The 21,717-nt window shown below is 28.3% G+C and overlaps 1 protein-coding gene across 2 annotated transcripts in view; it reads right to left on the bottom strand.

Moving 5' to 3' along the window:
- Positions 1 to 21,717, bottom strand: part of ATPCL (ATP-citrate synthase) — a 159,452-nt gene that overhangs the window by 38,253 nt on the left and 99,482 nt on the right. For both annotated transcript variants that reach the window (XM_075368455.1, XM_075368362.1), the window contains exons 3-7: positions 15,724 to 15,846; positions 13,048 to 13,110; positions 7,722 to 7,912; positions 3,617 to 3,875; positions 918 to 1,130 (exon numbers count right to left, since the gene is read on the bottom strand). In XM_075368455.1, coding sequence (XP_075224570.1) covers positions 918 to 1,130; positions 3,617 to 3,875; positions 7,722 to 7,912; positions 13,048 to 13,110; positions 15,724 to 15,846 — 849 coding nt within the window. The remainder of the gene's footprint in view (positions 1 to 917; positions 1,131 to 3,616; positions 3,876 to 7,721; positions 7,913 to 13,047; positions 13,111 to 15,723; positions 15,847 to 21,717) is intronic.

Genomic DNA, 21,717 nt, shown 5'->3' on the forward strand with positions numbered 1-21,717 from the left:
CATATAAATAAAAATAAAATTTTAATGTTTGAGGAAGACAATCTAATAAAAACTGCAACAGATAGCAGCACTCGAGTAAATTAATACATAATCTTCATTATTTTAGTATTTATATTTTAAAATTTTTATTATGCAATAATGGAATTATTTCAATCGTGACTGATGATGTGATATCCTGCAAAATACTTTCATGAAAAATTAAGGTAAGAAGATATGTCTTATCTCAATATTCTATACTAGGTGGTTTATTTAATAGAATTTAAATATAATTTAACAGTACAGAGGAATAATATTAATCTTAAAAATATTAATTTCAGTAAATTATATATATATATATATAATAATATAATTATATATATATATATATATATATATATATATATAATTCCCTACTACTTTGATATAATAACTATTAAATGGGTAATAAACACAAAAACAGGATATTTTGCCCAATTTATTATTTTCACCCCAGATTTCTCAAAAACTACTGGATATATGGTTCTGGGATCTACTTTATTCGATAAAAAACCATAAGAAATCACTAACTCTGCCCCTTAATTAATCTCCTAAAAATTTCGGTACGACCTCAGTTCAACAGGGTAGTTGAAATCTGAGTGAACTCTTTCACTAGCTGTAACTCACAAACAAAGCATTTTAGGACATATGTTTATTTGAACTTTTTCCATTTTTTCTTGAGTAGAATAGGTTATAAAGTCCTGGGAGAATTTAATGATACAAATGTATACATGCATATTATATAATTTTTTGCTTATACAATTTTTTTTTTTCTGAAAGATTATAAGGAAACTTTACTTTACTGGTAGTATCAATAGTAAAAGGGATTTAGAGTAGGTATCAATTTCATGAACAACGAATTAAACAGAAATAAAAATAGTTTAACAATAAACAGTCTTTACCTTGCCTTGAGGGTGCTTTTCTTGGGTCATTAATGACAGAATAGTCTTGGCATATTCATATGTCTGTTGTTCAGATGGTGCACCACTGTATTCACCATAATTGGCAAGTTCACTGGCTCCTCCAAGATCACAGATAGTATCACTGTAAATAACTGATGCACCTCCTCCAGCAACCATAGTCCAAATACGACCTTTCTTGTTCAAAATAGTCAACTGGTAAACAATTAAAATAAAAATAAAAGTATTTTCTTAAATATTACATAAATTCTACATTCTTAGTTTCTATCGATATTTTTATTCTATACAAAAATATATATATATACATATATGTGTGTAAAAAAACGGTTTATACAGATTTTACTATTTCAATAATATACAAGAAGGGTTCAACAATCATTTTGCTTTTGTAATATTAGACTTTATTAAATCTTTAGTGACACAAAATTACCAAAATACGTTTCCTAAACTGAAACAAAGCTACTCTAAAATTCACATGATATTCAAACTACCATCAGCTTTTATACAACTGCTAAAAAAGGAAATCAAAAATACATTTTAATTATCTATAATGTGAAAAGGAATAGCAACTAAAATTTAGTCTTAATATTTATAAAGACATATTGTAATTGCATTGAATTTTTTCATGTAAGTCATATAAACTATTTTAGTTATCCAATTTGAAAAATTAATTCTCAGAATAAAAAATGAATACACATTCAATTTATCCCCAAGTAATATTTTCTGAGAAATTCAAACTGGGCAGTACATATGTATTCAAAGAGATATTTATTAATATATAAAACTATAAACCGTATACTTCAAAAGAGCTTTGATTTGTTTTTATTTTGGCAAAACTAATTTAATCCATCAAGTTCAGTAAATAAGTAGGCTATCTAAGTAGGAGATGAGACAGCCAAAATCAATGGTTGATAAAAACAAAATAAAAACATCTGCTTTTATAGTAGTTGCTCATACAAAACTTGTGAGGCCAGTTGTGATGAGCACACTAGTGACTGACCAGTGTGAGCAAAAGCTTAATACTATTTTTTACTGATTTGTACAATATTTCAGGAATTTCCAGTCATCTAGTGCAGCTTTCTTGATTCAGGACCTATCAGCAACTATAACCTTTGTTCGTGTGATCAGTTTATTGGATAAATTAATGCCAGTTACTGTTCCCAGTGTGCCTAATATCTGAAATCCCTGGAGAAGGACTTCACATGAAGGACACCAGGTCTCTTAATGGTTGGTGTAAATTATTTAAAGTATTTAGAGCAATAATTCTTGAGGGCAAATAATATCTGTCAGAAAATAAGCTCTTATATAATTTTTTAATTATTTGAAAATAAATTTTCAGAATAAAATGTTTTCAATAACTGAAATAAAATAATACAGAGATTTGTTTTAATGATCTTTGGTTCCCCTCATTTTCAAAAATAAATTATTTTTTTTCTCCATTATTGTTCACCATATTTTATACTTGAATAATGATTCACCATAAACTTTACAATCAAAGGAAGATAATATTTTATTAGATTTCTTGCAACTTAGTATTTTTGTTACTTCTATAAAGGATAAATTAGAATATCTTTATAAAATTTGGTTGTAACAATGCTTTAATTAATTATCCATATTTATTAAAGGTCATTGCACACGTTATATCATTTCAGTACATCTGTCAAATTTAAGTTAATTGTATCGTTTCTTGCTTTAATTATTCTGAATACAGTTTCATTTATTGTAGATAGTATGATGATATTTATTCATTTTAAACTAGCAGATGATATACTTCTACAATGTAATAATGATAATTTCCTTTCTTGTTGAAAAGTTTTTTACCAGGAGTTTGCATAAGAACTAATTTACAAAGGCACAGTAACACAGCTACTACATAGCGTGTAACACAGTTTAAGTTTACACATATCCTTTTACACTATGGCAGGAAGAAATCCCTACATTAAATCCATAATAGCAACTTTCAACTTGTTCTTGTTAGTTCTTTTTGAACTACTACTTTCCATGTTTTAATTGTAGGAAAAATATTTTACCTTGTTTATATCACTTTCATTATATGAATTGTGTAAAATTATTAAATCCATAAAGACAAAATATATTTTATTTTTATTACAGATTGAGGGATTCAAATCTAATGAACTTGCTTTTCTTGTAATACTAAAAAAAAACGTTTAAAGTTTATTTTTCATTAACAAAATAAAGAAAGAATGAAACATAATGTGTGAAGATGAAACAGGGAAAGGAGGGTACTTTATTCTGGCAATGAAGGTGATGCTGCTAGGAGTATAAGTATATTTTTTAAAAAAATGTTGATCAGCCAAAACTATAGGTAAATTTGAGTAAGGAAAGTGTAAAATTGCCCAAAACACAAGAAACATATTATAAGACTTCTTTTTCTATCCACTAACTTACATAATATAAAAGGATTACTGACATTCTCATAACAGTCACTATACATATTAAAGAATGTACTTAATAAAGTAATTAATTGATGTTTTTATTGTTAAAATCATTTTTATTACTTTTTACAATTCACATAATTTTAATTACATTCACTAATTTAGTACATGAAGAATTAATGCGTGAATTTAGTGCATGAAAGATTTAGGTTTTACCAATTACCAACATTAGTTTATGTAATTTATTAAAATAAAACACATTTTAAATAAATACTAATTATTTACCTTTAATGAAGCACCACTCTTTGCATCTAAATCAGCAATATAAGCTTCTTCTGGGAAAGCATCACGTCCAAATGGTGGTGGGTATTCAACTTCCCCCCATGACTGTCTACAGATGAAATCAGCAGTTGCATCAAGTTTGGCTGCCAAATCAAGAATGAATATTGAGTCAGCAGTCACAACTAAGGGATTAATTTCCAAGTATGTAAAGTACAGATCAGCATACATTTTATAGAGAGCAGCAACAAATGTAGCAACCATCCTTGAAAAGAAAAAAAAAACTTTAAGAAGTGTTAAAAATTATTAAATTAGACATAAAAATAAGTTAAGATTAGTTAAACTTTGTGTACATAAATAAATAAAAATAAATTAACATATAATGGAAAATTTTTATCAACTAAAACCTTCACTTTATTTAAACCTGCAACAATCTTTATTTTGTGTTACCATTCTACTACTTAATATTAATTTATTTGATACTTTACAAGCTTTTTTGATATAAAATATAGGAAAAGTATTGCTGTAATTTTTTTTCTTTTAAAGGGAAACAATCAAAATGTCAAATGAAATATAAGTTATTACTTAATTTTAGGGGTAACATTTTTTTATTGTTTTTTAAAAAAAATATTACTACTCTGCACTGTTTTAGTTTTCTAAAACAATCATTTACTTTTTGTTAATTTGTGAAGTACTAAACATTTACCTGTGAAATGGATCTCTTAGAAGTACAGATACTGAGAAAGTTACTACGCACTGTTAATAAGAATGCAGTAAGGCACTCATGCAAATCAAAGAGAATGAGTAACCTTAACTTTAACCTTCTATTTTATAAAAAAATAAATAATATTCATTATTGAAAATAGAATCAAAGGTCAAGACAGTGTAAAAACAGTAGCTAATAATTTTACTGAAAAGTATTTACCATTCTCAATTTGTAAATACCTTTTGATAATGAGATTGGTTAACTATTCATAGGAAAGTTATTAAGAGGTTTTCTAAGCAGAAAACATCAATGAAAAATTAACTAAATTAAGGGACAAGTGGTTCAGTACTAGAATCCCAACACTTTTGAGATATAAATTTTTCTTTGAATGTATAAAATGATATACAAATGAAATATCAAAATATCACTTAATTCTTATGTTTGGGTTTGTTAGAATGGAGCTAATTCTGAAGGAATGGCTTTTGAACTGTATAATCTTTTTATATAAGGCATTCCAAAGTGCATAATTTAATTAATAATAAACATAATTATTCCTCCAATGTTTGACTACATAGTCAAGTTTCTAACTCTTCTTGAGCAACTATTTCTTCAAGATTGATGAAATATCAAATGCAAAACACTCACTAATTTTTTAACCATTACGAATCTGTGCCATTAAATTTTTTCTTTTCAACTTGAGCAAAACCTGTTAGATATTAATTCTCCTCTGTTATAATACATTACTCAGTAGTAACCTCAAGTTATCAAGGCATGGGCTACCAAATTTTGCATTATAAACTAAGGCTAGTTGTAAAAAGTGATCACTTTTGAAAACATAATGTACTAACTGTTGTTGCATATTCGTGTTCAATAAGGATACTGAGAGATAGCAAATGTAAAATTTTTTACAAATACATTATAACTCTTAAACAATTTACAAAGTACAGCAATAGAAATTCAAATTAAATACAAAATTAATTTAATAAAAATTGAATAATAAATACCAAAATACAATTCTGATTTACTAAAAACTTTGTAATAACTAATAGCAACTAACTGAATTTACAATAAGATAATGGAAAAATCTACAAAACTCACTTTATGCAAGTATTATTGACTTTTACAGTTTACAAAAGAACTACCCTACACTTTATAGATGAAGCGTCTTTACCAGTTATGATATTTAGAATTGTATTCATCAGTTCATTAAAGTTCTTCTAAAGAACAGTGGATAACTTGATATCTATGTTAGTAGATTAAAGAAAAAAAATAATAAAACGAGATTTACATATATTATTACTCCCTCATCACTTTTTTTATCACATATATGAGGTATCTTCATAAAATAACCGAACTTTATTTTTTTAATCTTTATTATTAATTTTACAGATTATTGGTCCATGTCTCCTTCAAAGTACTCCCTCCCCTATTCACACACTTTCCCTAGTAGTGTTTCCACTTCGAAAAGGAGTCCAGATAGCTTAATTTGAAATGGCCTCTAAGGTCCGTGACAAATTTGTTTTAATGTCATCAATAGTCTCAAAATGGTGTCTTTCATCACCAATTTTAATTTCAGAAATAAGAAAAAATTGCAAGGAACCAGGTCTGGTGAGTAGGGAGGCTAAAGGACACCCATCTGATTTTTGGCACAAAAGTGATGAATTGACAAAGCTGAGTATGCAGGCATACTGTTGTGATGAAGGAACTATGAGTGTCTCACCACAACTCTGGTCTCTTTTTGCAATTTTTTCACATAATTGTTGTAAAATGCCACATAATAGAATTCAAAATGCACAAGTCCATTAAAATGGAAAAAACTGAGAACATCACTTTGACACTGGATCAAGACTGATTTACTTTCTTGGGATGTGCAGATCCTTTGTCGATCTATTGTGATGATTGAACTTCTGTCTCAATGTTGTACCCGTAACCCAGCTTTTGTCTCCTGTTATGATCCTTTGCATGAATGTCATTGGCTTGTTCAAGAAGTTGCTCACAAAAGTCCACTCCATGTTCTTTCTGCTGTTCAGTCATTAAATGAGGAATAAACTTTTGTTGAAACTCAATGTATGTTCAATTTTTCAGTCAAAATGTCATGGCATGATCCAACTGAGATGCTAACCTCTTTTTCAAGTTCCCTGAACACAGATGTCATCAGTTGAAGTCAAAGGCTTTCCTGGTCGACGGTCATCTTGAACCGACTAATGACCACTTTTAAATCATGAAAACCATTCATAATATTGCATACAACCCAGAGCATCATCTCCGTAAACTTGCTTCAAAAGTTGAAACATCTCTTTGAAAGTTTTTCCCAGTTTCATGTAAAATTTTATGTTGTATCGCTGCTCCTGAAAATCGCACATTACAACATTACAAAGACTGCAACTAACACTTAAGCATGTTACATCCAAATATCAACACAAAAACTAAACGAGATATCAACAATCCAAGAAAATGTGGTTACAGAGAAGGTTCCGCGTAACAATGCTGCCAACTGCACATCACTAAATATCTTTGTTGGCATTTAATTAAAAATGTTCATTTTTTTTCTGAACAGACCTTGTATGTAAGATATTAAGGAGTAGGTTCCATACTTATCTAGGTCTTTCTCAATTGCGGAAAAAAATTTTTAGGAATGAGATGAAATTTACTTAAAAGCTTACAATTACACTGTATAAGAGAGTGTGTGATGTGATCTCACATTTCATAATAAACAATAAATAGTCAAGTAACAAAAATATATGCCCACAGATGGAAAACTGCAGTCAAGGAGGATTCATAACTTAAAAGAAGTTAGCTATTTCAAAACTAAATGTCAAAATGTTAAAGTTTATAATCAGATAGCCCGATTAGAACATTTTGATTATAACTGTTATTTTTGAAAAACAGAAAATTGAGGATGAAGGAAACTAACTCATAACTTGCATTTATTTCAACAGTGTATCCTGTAATACTTTCAAAAATAGTATTTGTGAAACACACCAGTTATTTTTATAGCAATTGTGTGGCTGCATCATCAACCTTTCATCTTCAAATCCCAATCAGTTATGGCATTTTCATATGCTATAAAATTCATCAAATCACAAAGTGACTGTAATTGGGCATAACTTTATTGTTGCTTTGAAATAAATAAATAGATAACAATAAACACATATTAAAAAAAAAAACTTTGTCAAACAAAATTACAGATTTACAATTAGTATTTGATTCTAATACATAGTGTCATGCAAATATATATGACAATGAGTACAACTTTGGTACAGCATACTTGCTTACAAATCATAAACCTCTCTAATTTCTTTTTTCCACAGAGAATTTATTCTTTTAGTGATCATTGTTATAACATCGAACCAATCTAAATTATGCAAAATAAAATTATAATAACTTATTTATAATTAAACTAACTTTTGTTTTGATGGAGCTACATTGACAAGGAGTTTTGCTTGTATTGTTTCTGCAGTAACAGACTGTCCAACAGGAACTTCCAATTTAAGGGCTTTCGCATCAACATCTCCAATATCAACACCACCTTGGTGATGGAAAAGTATTGTATCAGCATAGCGGTGAGAATAGATACAAACATATGCTTCTTCATCCTAAAATCATACAAAAATCCTTTGTTAAACAAATAAAATTGCTACTTTAAATACGATGTTATAAATTATTATATGTATTAATAAATTATGCAAAAGATTTGATGTTTTTACTGTTTATCGGAATTACAATTTTTTATTTCTAAAAACAGATTGCTTTAATGTAAAGCAACATCTAAAATGTATTTTTTCAATAGTAAATGCCAACAGCTTGACCATGTACCAAAACAGTAAGTTCAAGACAGACAGCCTGGACTGCTACTTCATTAGTGATTGTGCTACTTCATCAGTGACCGTTGAACTTTGAACTGTGTAAAAAGTGTTTCTAAAAGTTTATTAAATGTTCTAAAACTTTAAATAAAATGTTATTTTTGTTTTCATGAGTTTAAGTTTGATTAGAAAATTATATTTCTTTTATGTGATGGAAGGTAGAAGAAGATCCTTCCTAATACTAAGTATACTGAGAGTAAAGGGGATATCTACTTGTGTACTATCTACCACAGAAATCCTTTTGTATGGGTGACAAAAAACCAGCTGGTCTATTCTCCCCACTGAAAAGCTTAATTCCTTCTTTTTTTTTTTTTTTTTTTTTAGGAAATGAGTACATTCAACATTCAAAAAAAGGAACAAAACTTTTTAATTATTTAAACTGTACAATTATTTTAGGTTAACAGTTTTAAACAAAGAAAAGAAAGGGTTTACAGTAATATTTTTGTAAATGCAAAATACATTAAAAAAAATACAAATAAGTTAAAAAATACACTTTTTAAAATAAATGTAAAACTGAATTTAAAATCACTCGCAGCACAAATACTAGACTAACTTGTTAGATACTAGTCAACCATGAGAGTTAATTTAATAAAAAAAAATACTAAACCTGTTTATATCAAGGATGAACAAGTTAAAATAATAAGCGTCTAATTACAAACAAAAAAAACAAAAAAAAAACATATTTCATACATAAATATTTTATTTCATAATGGCTCTTAATCAAACATTAAGTTAAAACAAAAGCACTGATTTTAAATTCTGCTTTATGTTGTCATGGCCTGAATTAATTAAAAATTCAGTAAATGTAAAAAAATTAGTTCGAAACCAAGTTTTAAATTACTTTTAGATAAAATACTAATAAATTATCACAGAAAGTGATAAAAAAAATAATAAAACAAAACCATTAAGTGAATAAAAATAGCTAAGGGTCTTGGGTAAGGCTAACTGCATAGCCCTATCAACTTATGTTTTACAATAACTTCCAAATTTGCAAAGAGTACTAAGGTTATTCACAAAGTTCTCGGTCTGACACAGAGATTGCGTAATTATAATAAAATGACTATGATAGTTGTCAAATATGATTCTTTAGATAGCATACTGTGAAGTTATCAGATGTATATGAAGTTGCATGTTTGTGGCGATTGAGTAAACAGATTTTAACAAATGCATTATAATGAGGGTATTAAAAAGTTGCAAAGTCATTGGTCTTACAAATGGCAAAGTGGTTAAGTTGAAAAATAAGTAAAAACATTTCTAAAAAATCTTGTGCTTTCTTTGCCAGGCTGAGAATTTTCTGAATAACCATGTTAATATCCTGGAAATAAGGATGTAAATTAAGCATAAGTACCAATAGCCACATTTAACCCATTCAGCTGATATTTCCCAGAATATTGTGCCTTTATTATTATTTTTTTAAGTAATACATCCTAAAAATAGTTAGCATTTCATATTAAAACTAAAAAAAAAACAAGAAATAAACCTACTCAAATTTTTTTAATTTAAAAAATATGTTTCTTGAATAGAGAAATCTAATAAAAATTAATGAAATTTAGTATAATTTATGACAATATTACAATAGCTAATTTACAAATAATATTTTTAAATTTTACAGAATTCTTTTTTAAACAGGTGAGGTTTCAACTAAAGAAACTTGTTCAGTTTTATTATCAACAGAAAAACATAACCTTGATTTGATCACTGCATTTAAATTGTTGACAAAACAACACAAAGGGAATCAAAGAATTCACATAGTTATGAATATATTTTTAAACGTTATAAAACTGAAATGGTAAAAAAAATTTTTTATGTGAACCATCAGAAGAAAAATCTTTCCCATGAAGACAAATGGATATAAACTTTTTTAAACCATTTAAAGCTTTCTTGTAACTAATGATTTATGCTATAATAACTAATGTGTTGTCAGTAAAAAAATACAATAATGGCAGATTTGAGTTAGGAAACACTTCAGTAAAATGAAATAAGATTATTGTGTTTATTCATTTAAATAAAAACTGAAGTTTATTTAATTATTCATTAAAAGATATATGTGGTTTTATTTTTATTTTTTTTTTTAATTGGCAGAATATGGCAAACACTTAAAAGCTGTATTATTCTTTCCACAAATAAAACTGTGATTTTAAACGATCCAGTTTAAACACTGATAAGTTAACACTACAGGTTATATTAGACATAATTATACACAACTGTGGTATATAACAAATTTTAGAAAGATAATTACAGTTTAATTATCAACATTGATATTTGCAGTTTAGTTTTATGAAATTTAGATTTTATTTTGTAATAATGAAAAATGAATTTCAATTATCTTATCTACTCATTTTAACATAATAGATTTATTGTACAATATATCTGTTTCTATTTACATATGACCACTTTATACAAAAGATTTCCAAAGTTCATTACAGGCAAGTACGTGATTACTGGAAAAGAAATTAAAATAAAACACTAAAGGATCTAGTTTTACGCAATTAGAATTAATTTTTTTTCATTACAAAGTAATGCTTTTAAAGCGATGTTAAAAATCACTATTTCAGAAAAAATTAGTCTTATCTATAAGCATACAATACAAAAAAAATTACTAAGAAACAATATCGGTCAAAACATTGTAATTCTTAGTCCTTAAAGAATGTCATATAACTAAGTGAACAATAAATATTATACGTAAAACATTCACAAATGCCTGTGTGAATGTTTACCTAAACCTAACATGGGCTAAGGTTCAATATTTTCTTTTTACAGGAAACAGTGATTAAATAATTTAGGTGAGAACAATACACTATTTTCATGTAAACTTCTACATACTTTATTTTTAAGCTGTATGCCAAAATTGATTCAATTAGTTGCGTTAAAAGCATTTCTCTCTTTTTTCTGTTTAGCCTTTGAAACAATCGTAAGGTATTACTTCAGAGGATGATATGTATAAATGAAAGTAAAGTGTAGTCTTGTAAAGTCTCAGGTCGACCATTCCTGACATGTGAGGTTAATTGATACCCAACCACCAAAGAACACCAGTATCCATGATCTAGTATTGAAATCCGTAAAAAAGTAACTGTCTTTACTAAGATTTGAACCTTAGAACTACTGTCTTCGAAATCAGCTGATTTGCGATGACGTGCTCATCAGCAGACCAACCCAGTGGATTAGCATTGATTTATTTAGATTTAATTGATGTCATTCAAATGATAAACTGAAACATCAAATGATAAAGCACAACTGATATTGTTTTCATAATACTCATTAACTATTAAAATAACAAGAACTAAATGACTGTGTAAGTATAAAGCTCTAGTCCTTTTCTACAGCAAATACGAAAAGTTTTCTTGAGCTGAATTTTATCAAGCATTATAACTAATATTACATGGAATGGAAAAATAAAAGATCTTGAAAAGAATTAATTCTGAATTAAAATTAGAAACAGTAAAAAATAGAACCATTTCTATAAATAGATTTTGATTAAAAATTGAATTTTTTTAAGAATGAAATTTGTTTTATAAATAATGATTAGGTACTATAATATATTTAGTTAAAGCTGATAAAACGATATTACTAATTAGTTTAGGTAATTACAATGGCATTACTTTGAAGATATAACAATACACCTTAAATTTATTACATCATATTTTTGTACTGTATAAAAAAAAATTCATATTACTAAACAACACTTGATGAACTCTGATTATAAACATACTAAATAAAACTGCATTAAAAAAACGATAACCTAACATTTAAGCAATTCAAATTAAAAAGTACATCCTCAGTTATTATTTTGGATATTATTACTTCTACATTCATCATTCAATCTGAATATTAATAAATTAAAAATGTTATTTTCATAAAAATTATTTATAAAGGAACACATCATACATGTTTACTTTTTTAAATTACTCCTCAATAACAAAATCACAAGTAACTAATTACTGTTGTTTATTTGCATATTACATAACTCCAATTAATACAATACTTTAATTATTTCTTACTGGAATTTGCAGTTGTTAAAAGATCATAATAATATGAATGCAAAACAATAAATCTGTTCTACATAAAACAACATTTTGGATGAAAAAATATTTTTTTTTATGAGCAGAAACTTTACATATACCTTACAATGTAATAAGACAACTAAACATGTGTTTTATTTATGTGTACAGAAATATCTTTCTGTAGATTGAAACACATAATTCACTAAATTATATTTAACTGTTACTAGTTTCAAAATAGTTATGAAGAATGTGCTTTCACCAATGCAAACACAGAAATATGTATACTTATTAATGCAGTTTTAATGCGATAAAAGAATTAAAAAACCAAGCTTTATAAAAATATTTACTAACTGTAAACCGATTTAAAGGTTTTTGTTAACATATCAGTAACAAAAACATGGTTCAGCAAAAAAGCAACAGATGAAATAACAGATTACAGCAGACATCTTTTAAACTTTGATTCTATAAACAAATTTCAAACTTTATATACTTTTGTTAACTTTTATTTAAAGTGTACATCAGTTACTTTACTATAAAGTATTTATTCCTATTCTCTTTTATCAGCAGTTTTGCACACTATAAAGTTAACTCATAGTACTTCTATCAATATAATGAAATAATAAAATTTACAACATTAGGTAATAATGATGTAAAAGTAAAAGATTCCTATATAGCGTAATAAATTAATATGCATTCACATTCAATTAAAATAGAATGCAAAAATATCTTAATCTTATTATTAGTCTTGTCTGTTTATGCAAAATATTTTTCTATGAGAGATTTGTCAGAACAATTTTACATTATGTTGGTCACTAATAGATTATTTATAAATTATATATGAATAAGAACTATCAATAAAATACTTACAGGTTTGTGTGGAATAAAAGGTTCAATAATAAAATTTCTTAGTTTACCGACAGCCTTTCCAACCTGGAAAAGATTATTCCTTTTGTTAAATAAAATAAAATTAACCTGCTTTTCCAGTTTAAAATGAAATAAACAAATTAAAAAAAAAAACAAGTAAATAATAAATTAAAAAGTCATAATAAAAAATTGACTCTTATCACAGCAACCTATACTTTTTTATAATTTAAAACAATGAAACCCAGTCAAGCTGAGACAGTGGCCCCTCCCAATTTTCATGAGATCATAAAGATACTGCTTCATATAAAAACCATATGTTATATATACATATAACCATATACGTAATATATATATTTTAAAAAAGCAATCATTAATTTATATGAAAATGAATTTAGTCACTGGCTCTGCGTTATTAGGAAATATTTCGGTTGACTTGTTTTAAGTTTACTGATGATTCATAATCAGGAAACTGACAATACCTCCATATAATAATTTTATGCGAATAGCACATAGAATACAACTATTGTGGGTAAAGCTCTACAGTATTACTGTTGGACAGTTTCATGATTATTAAATAATGTCTGATAAAATAAATAAGCCTGACAATTGTAAAAAATATAACCAGCAAAGATTTACAGGTAAAATTTGTGTAATTTAAAGAAATCAATTGTTGTAACAGGAAAATTAAACATCAGTGTCATCTAATTTAAGGATGGATTAATAATCACTATGTTCTGTCAGAATGGCAATTGTTTTTTTTTTTACTCAAAATGATGGCCTCAAAATTTAATGTGATATTTTTAACTGTTCCTTGCATTCACATAATCATTACAGTACAACTGTGAATAAATAATTTTAAATACGAAAAAAGTAGATGAAAATAAATAGTTGGCTATTTTCTCAGAAAGGGTCCCACGATCATTTTGTTAGGAACTGATCTGTAAGCACATATTTATTGTTGTTTTATTCTGTCTTTTTTTGTTTTCGTTAAATTGTTTTATTTTTATTTTTTAATTTATATGAATCAGGTTACAGAAGTTAAAAATTCTGTTAGTACAAATGCTGAAAAATCAGTAACCAATCTGTAATGTTAATTAGAAATTAATAGTAAAATCTAAGCATAAAAAACTTGTTACACAAAAGCTGGAAGAAAATGTGGTATAGATGAATCTTACAAATGGAAAAATGGTGAACATCAAATTATGAATGCTAATCCTGAAAGAAAAGTTTTTAGAGATCTAAAGCAAGGCATTTATATAAGTAATTAAGAGTGTCTGAGTAAGAAAATTTTATAAAATGCTTCCTCTGACCGCACTTGGACCAAATTTTCATCTCTGATCAGTTTCATTTGCAAAGTTTATTGTATTACAGTCCTTGACATTTTTGAGATTTTATATAATCACAGACACCTTTTCCATTAATGTAAAACACACTGATTTTGGTTTATTGAAAGTCTTTCTTGCAGGATTATCATTTAGAAGGTAATATTTAATAAATGAAGATGCTGGAGGTTTCTGTGAAATTAAATTACCAAGATCTCAAAGCCAGCTTCAGTTAGATAACAGGGAATAATGCCTTAATCCCCATTGGTAAAATCAAGGAAGCCTCAATTGCTCAGCTTGGCAGTTGAATCATAACTATATCAGGCAACATCCAGTGATTACATTTTGAAAAAAATTTAAAAACAGCTATTTGAAATGACTTGGATAGAACACAAGATGATTCCATCTGGAAGAATAACAAATTGAATGACTGTGCACAAGATGACAATAGTGAGCGGTTTGTGATTCAAACATGCAGAAAACATAAGAAATTATAATTAAATATAATTATCATTAATTTTGGGTAAAGTGAACAATAAACTTATATTAAATCAAAATTTTTGTTCTTGTAAAATAAAAAAAATCTCTAACATATAATTTCCAAAACTCCTACAAAAATTTTTTCCCAGATTGTGAACCTAATTTTAGGTTTTAATTTGAACAGTATGATAAATAATCATTCCTTCTACAGTTCTGATCTCACATGAAATGATTATTGCCTTTAACTACATCTTAATCAATGACTAGTACTGCAGAGTTTGATAATGATAAATTAAAAGTTGTATTAACATATGGTTGAAATCATTGGTAGGGCCATTTTTGAAGGTGAAAGAAAGTAGCGAAACAAAATTAAAATTGGTCAATTTTAAATAAACGAATAACAAAATGTTGACTTCATTTGGATATTAATTTTTTTAAACCTGTTACCATCTTGGTTTTTATTTCAAAACTAGGCCCATTAAAGAAAAAATAAGCCCCTTAATATAAAAATGATTGAGGCAAATTGTACAACAATACTTATTTTAAATGATGTCACTTTCTTTCACAGCAAATAGGAAGGTAAGAATCACATAAAGCACACAGGTAATGTGCATCCATCATGCACTATTATATTATTGTTAATAATATAACAATCCAATGATGGTAAGTTAATCTAATTAATATCGTGAGTGAACAACAATGAATTATAATGCACTTGTTGAATTACCTCACATCATTCTGATAAAAAAAGTGACTTAGATTTTTAAAAAAGAAATCAAGTACAACTAATAAAAATTCTTTTTTCAACCTTCTTACTAATTATTACATCCTTCAATTATTATTTTTTTAACAAAAAGCTTATTATTATCTGCTCTACCTCTTGATCCTTATTCATGCGCTCTTGAATCCATGCTTGTACACCTTTAAGATCTGTATTAACCTTGATTAAACCAAGTTTACCTCTCCTCTTAATTAACTGATCTGGTTTAACAACCAATGGCTGAAACAAAAACAACAAATGTTGTAATATTATTATTAAATATTAATATAGCTTTGGAATAAAATATCTTCTTACATAAATAAAGTATTGAAATTAACAAAATTATGCCACCACAATCACAAGTAAATTATGTGTTTTGATAATTTAAAAAGTTTTTTTTTTTTTTAAATCAGTGAAAATTGAAAGGGATTAATTCTTAGTTGAATGGATGTGAATTCAATAAATAGAGAATAAGGAAAAATGAAGCGACCAAGAAAGTTAAAACATTACAATATGTAAAAGTCTGAAGTCAGAAAAGTTTTGAAGAAGAGATACAACATTAAGTCAAAAGATCAGTGTCTCAACAACCCACAAAACAATGCTTTAGGTTAATGTTGTTTAAAGCTACAAACAAGATTACAATGAAAAAGACAATTTGGCAGAATGCTGAGATTAAGGTGACGGTAAAGGAAAATAGTTATGAAAGATAGATTGGGGATTGAAAACATAGATTAGGGATGAGGCTTATGAGTGGTATAAAACATGAGATTTTATAAATCTATCGGAGGAAAGATACTGAAAAAATATGGAAAATTAATCTAAAGAATTTGGAAAAATTATGGGATCTAGCCTTAGGGCAATGTGAAACTATTCTTAAAGAATTGAAAAATATGAAAAAAAAGAGGAAGAATATCTATTAAAGTTAAGACAAATGATGGAGCTACACTATAACAGAAGAAAACAAAATAATTGAGCAGTGGAAAGAATACTTTTCACAATTATTAAATTTTGATGATTTTCAGGATATTAAACTGTTAAAATGACTAGTTACTTTGGTTTATGGCTAGTGAAGAATAATGTAACTTCAAGGAAGTTAAATGAGCAGTTACAAAATGAAAATAGAGAAAACAACTGGATATAATGTTTGCTATATCTACTGAAATGGCCAAGCACATGGAACATGACGGAATAAACTTTTTAAGGAAGATTTCAATGCAGGCTCTATTTCATAGGTTACTTCAAAGGAAGGGAAGGTTTTGGTAGCAACCCCTATGTTTAAGAAGGGCAACACTTATGAGTGTTTAAATCATTGAGAAATTTTGTTGTTGAGCAGATTCAGGCAAGATCAGTTAAAGAATTCTAGAAGCTCAATTAAGAAATCACATTCATAAACTTAATAAGTCACAGCTTGGCTTTAGATCAAGTGGAAGGATTCAGCATTAATTTTTTTTCCAAAGACAAATAGGATCAATTGCATATTATAAAGAAACTTATGTTTATTTCTTAAATTTAGAGGAAGCTTTTGACAGAGTAACTTGGACAAACTAGATTGATTGATTGATTGATTTTGCAAAAAGAAATGTGCCTATAAACCTAATTCTAAGAATTTAGTTTTTATAAAAATTATAGGAATTACTAGACTCAGTTATAATGACTGAATAAAATAAATTATAAGAACTATAGAAATGCTAGATTAACAGAATTTATCTCAATAGTATGAGTATGAAGATGGATGGTGTGACCTTATTAATATATAAATTAAAAGATTTTACAAGACGTGTTAGAATAAAAGTTGTTCTGCTGCAAACTTTATTGCAGATGGTATTTTGATGCTGGCTTACTCTAGGGAAAAACTGCAACAAATTAAATATATGAAATAATGAATTGTCAAAACAAGGAAAATAATTAATGTTGATAAAAACAAATTAACAAAATGGTTGAAGAAATGTTATGTACAGCAATATATAGAGAAAAGTGGATTAGTCAAAACCTATGACCAATTCTACACACCTACCTGTGGGTAGATGAGAATGTGGGATTCTATAAAATATTTAAGACTGTAATCATGCTATAAGCTAATTGAGTCTGTATTTTGGGGTTGGGAGAAAATTTTCATTTTGGTATAAAGATTTATATGCAAAAATAAAGTATCAAGTAGAATTATCAAACTAATCTTCATAAACATTTTAATTAATATGGTGAACAACTTTAATTGGTTCTAGGAAAGACTATTCGAGGTTGTTCCCCTCCAGGTTGATATTCCTTCCTTTATCCTTTGTACATTCTTTCTTGAACAGATATCATGGTGTCAACTGCTGCCAAACTACACTTGTGGAGTCTTGTTATCAGTTTCAATTATCCAATGGAGCAGCTGCTTCTTTATTTGGGCTCTTGAATAAAACCCTGCCTTTGTGACTACTTAACTGTTTGGTTTCTATTTTGGGGTTGCACCAAATCAAATTACCAGCTGACATATAGCAAGTAAAGCTGTGCATCCTAACGCTTTTAAAATTAAAATCTACCTTTAAAACACATTTTAAAGGACAACTATATAAAACACATTTTACATTTATAACACATTTTACATGGACAACTATATGGATCAACAGTGCTCTTTTAAAAGCTTTAGATTAAGAATATGATCTGCAAAATTCTGTTCCATTATCACAAAGTCTATATCATCCATTTCTGTTGAAACAGAAATACAAATAGATAAGCATTTAATTCTTTACCAACAACACTTGCTTACAACCAATTACTTGCTTATAATTTATTAAATGCATACATATTTGGGTGATAATGGATTTCATTTTTTTTCTAAGGGAAAATAATGCATGACATACTAGGAGTCTGTTATGTTGAGGCTAGACCAAATGTCGACAGTTTATTTCCAATTATCAAATCCATTATGATTAATCGGATCCAGGAATCTGGTATAATACCTACTGATCTTAATTAACTACATCAGACGGCTGACCTTGAATTATATTGTAATACTGCATTATTAAATTAATTAAAATAAAATTGAATTCAGTTTTATTACTGAAAACTATTTATACAGAGTGTTTCTAAAATAGTGGGCTGGCTATACTTTTCAGATTCTACTTGTAAAACTAAACAAAATAAATACTTAGGAAAAATGGCAATTTTTCCTTTGTTCTCCCCCTATCTGCCATTTTGTTGTTTTTATATAAAAATTTATATCTCAATTTTAGAGGAATCACATTAATAAAGTTTTAAAATTAGCAAAAAATCAGGACTTAAATACCTTTGCAGATTATAAAATGATGGCCATGTTTATCTTTCAATCCGTTATGTCTCCATAAATAAAGTTTTATAAAAATGTATGTCATTGCTATAATATTAAGCCTTTTATTTTAAAAAATGACATTTTATTTTTTTTTAAATCGATTTACAAACAGCCAAGATATGGCAGAAAATTGATGTTGTAGTTTTGTGTTAGTTTTCATGTACTCCACTTCATGTTCAATTCGATTAAATATTAACTGATTTTATTTATTATTAATTTGAGTATTGTATTAAGTAATAATTTTCTCGCAACAATAGACCTAATAATTAAAACAATAAATCAACTACCTGTGATAATAATTAAGTTAATTGTTATAAAACATTAGTATATTTCTTTTTCTTTTTTTATTAAACAAAAGTTATAAGAGATGCTCAAAGTGTCCACCATTAGAAATTACACAAATCTCCAGTCTTTTTCTGAGAGATTGTCTTAACTGTTCAAAAATTTCAGAAGTATACCTAATTTCTTGAAATCTATTTTAGATCCTTTGTTGAAGATCCTCAATGTTGAGTATTGGAGTTAAATAAACAATATGTTTCAAATGGCCCCACAGGTAGAAGTCAAGAAGGGAGGGCACTGGCCCTCCCCAGCTTATCTATTTTTCATGTAAAGTTTCATGCAGGAAACCTGATACTAAATGACTGAAATGTGCTGGAGCTCCATCATGGTGAAACCAAATATTTCCTATTAATTGTAGAGGTAGATCTTCCAAAAAATGTGGAAGATTTTCGGTCAAATAAGCAAGATAATTATCTCCATTTAAATTATTTGGTAGAATAACAGGACTCAAAAGATAGTCATTACAAATACCTGCTCATATATTCAGGGAAAATCTTTGTTGATGGCTAGTTTGGAAGGTACCATGAGGATTCTCATCGCTCCAGATATGCTGGTTGTGATAGTTTTGAACACCATTCCCGTTAAAAGAAGCTTCATTTTTACATTGTTAACATGATCAGCAGTAATAGTCGCTGTGTAAAATTATTCAAAAGTGAAAAATTAATATCAATTGTTTTATTATTATGTAATACTAAATTTTATTGTAAGAAAATTATTACTTAATTTGATAATATGAGGGTAAGTCAATTATTATCTACAATTTAGTTATATTTTTGTTTATGTTGGTATGAATGTCATGTTGCGTAGATGACACATGTGTGGTTTAATTGTTGTTATGTCTGTGCAGGTTTGATGCTACTTGGTTAGTTCCATTATCGCTGCCCTGCCGTTAACCATGGCTGCTTCACTTTCTGTTTCCACCAAAGAAGAGCAATGTTCAGTGATCTGTTTTTTTGTAGTCTGAAGGTGTATCAGGGGCCGAAATTCATCGAAGACTTTCGGTACAGTACGGGAACAGTGTGTTGCCGCAACGGAGTGTCTACGAATGGATTGAAAAATTCAAAAATGGTCGCACAAATGTTACGCACAATGAAGGAGCCGGACGACCGTTTACTGCCACAAATGAGGAAAACATTGAGTGTGCACGAGACATGGTTTTCTTAGACAGATGAGTAACTATTGATGAAGTGGCACATCATCTGCAAATTAGTCATAGTTCTGCCTATAAAATCATCCACAACAGACTTGGGTTTCAAAAAAGTCTGTGCCAAATGGGTCCCAAAACAACTCACGCAGTCGCGTAAACAAACGCGTTTGGACATCTGCCAAAAACATTTGGATTGCTATGGTAATGAACGGGAGATCTTCTTAGACAGAATCATCACTGGGGACAAAACATGGATCCATCATTACGAGCCGGAGAGTAAACAGCAGAGTACGGAATGGAAACATCCAAATTTGCCCTGCAAAAAAGTTCAAGACCTAACCGTCTGCAGGAAAACTGATGCTTACGGTTTTTTGGGACTCACAAGGTCCAGTACTGGAACATTATGAGGAAAGGGGCATGCCAATAAACGGTGTGCGTTACAATGAGATGCTTACTGCCAAGCTGAAGGCTGCAATTCGAAGCAAACGCCGAGGACTGCTGTCAAAAGGTGTTGTGTTGTTGCACGACAATGCCCGTCCACATACTGCTGCCCACACTGCTGAAACACTATAGAAACTCAACTTTGAAGTACTGGCTCATCCTCTGTATAGTCCTGATCTTGCCCCTTCTGACTACCACTTGTTTGGTCCACTCAAAGAGGCATACAGGGGCCGTCGATTTACCTCGGACGAAACAGTGAAAGAAGCGGTGCATTCCTGGCTCGCAGCTCAACCGAAAACCTTCTTTTATGAGGGCATCAGGAAGCTTGTACAATGATGGACCAAGTGCACTGAAATGCAAGCGGACTATGTTGAAAAATGATGTACATGTAAGTTTCCTATTTGTATTGCAATAAAATTTATAACTACATTGTCGATAATAATTGATTTACCCTTGTAATTTACAATACTAGAATTAACAATAAATAAAAACAACTGATATTTAATTGAATTGAGTGTAAAGTGGAGGACACAAAATTATAACACCAATTTTCTGCCATAACTCGGCTATTTACCAACTGATTTAAAAAAATAAAATGTCATTTTTTCTAAATAAAAGGCTTAATATTTTAGCAAATAACATACATTTTGATAAAACTTATATTCATGAAGATATAACGGATTGAAAAATAAACATAGCCACCATTTTGTAATCTGCAAAGGTATTTAAGTCCTGATTTTTTGCTAATTTTAAAATTTTATTACAAAGACATTTACCAAATATTAATGTCATTTCTCTATCCGAACTTGAAAAAAAAATTTTTATATAAAAATAACAAAATGGCGGACGGGGGAGAAAGAAGGAGAAATTGCCA

This window comes from Lycorma delicatula, chromosome 1, assembly GCF_047948215.1.
Source record: "Lycorma delicatula isolate Av1 chromosome 1, ASM4794821v1, whole genome shotgun sequence".
Taxonomy (NCBI): Eukaryota; Metazoa; Arthropoda; class Insecta; order Hemiptera; family Fulgoridae; genus Lycorma; species Lycorma delicatula.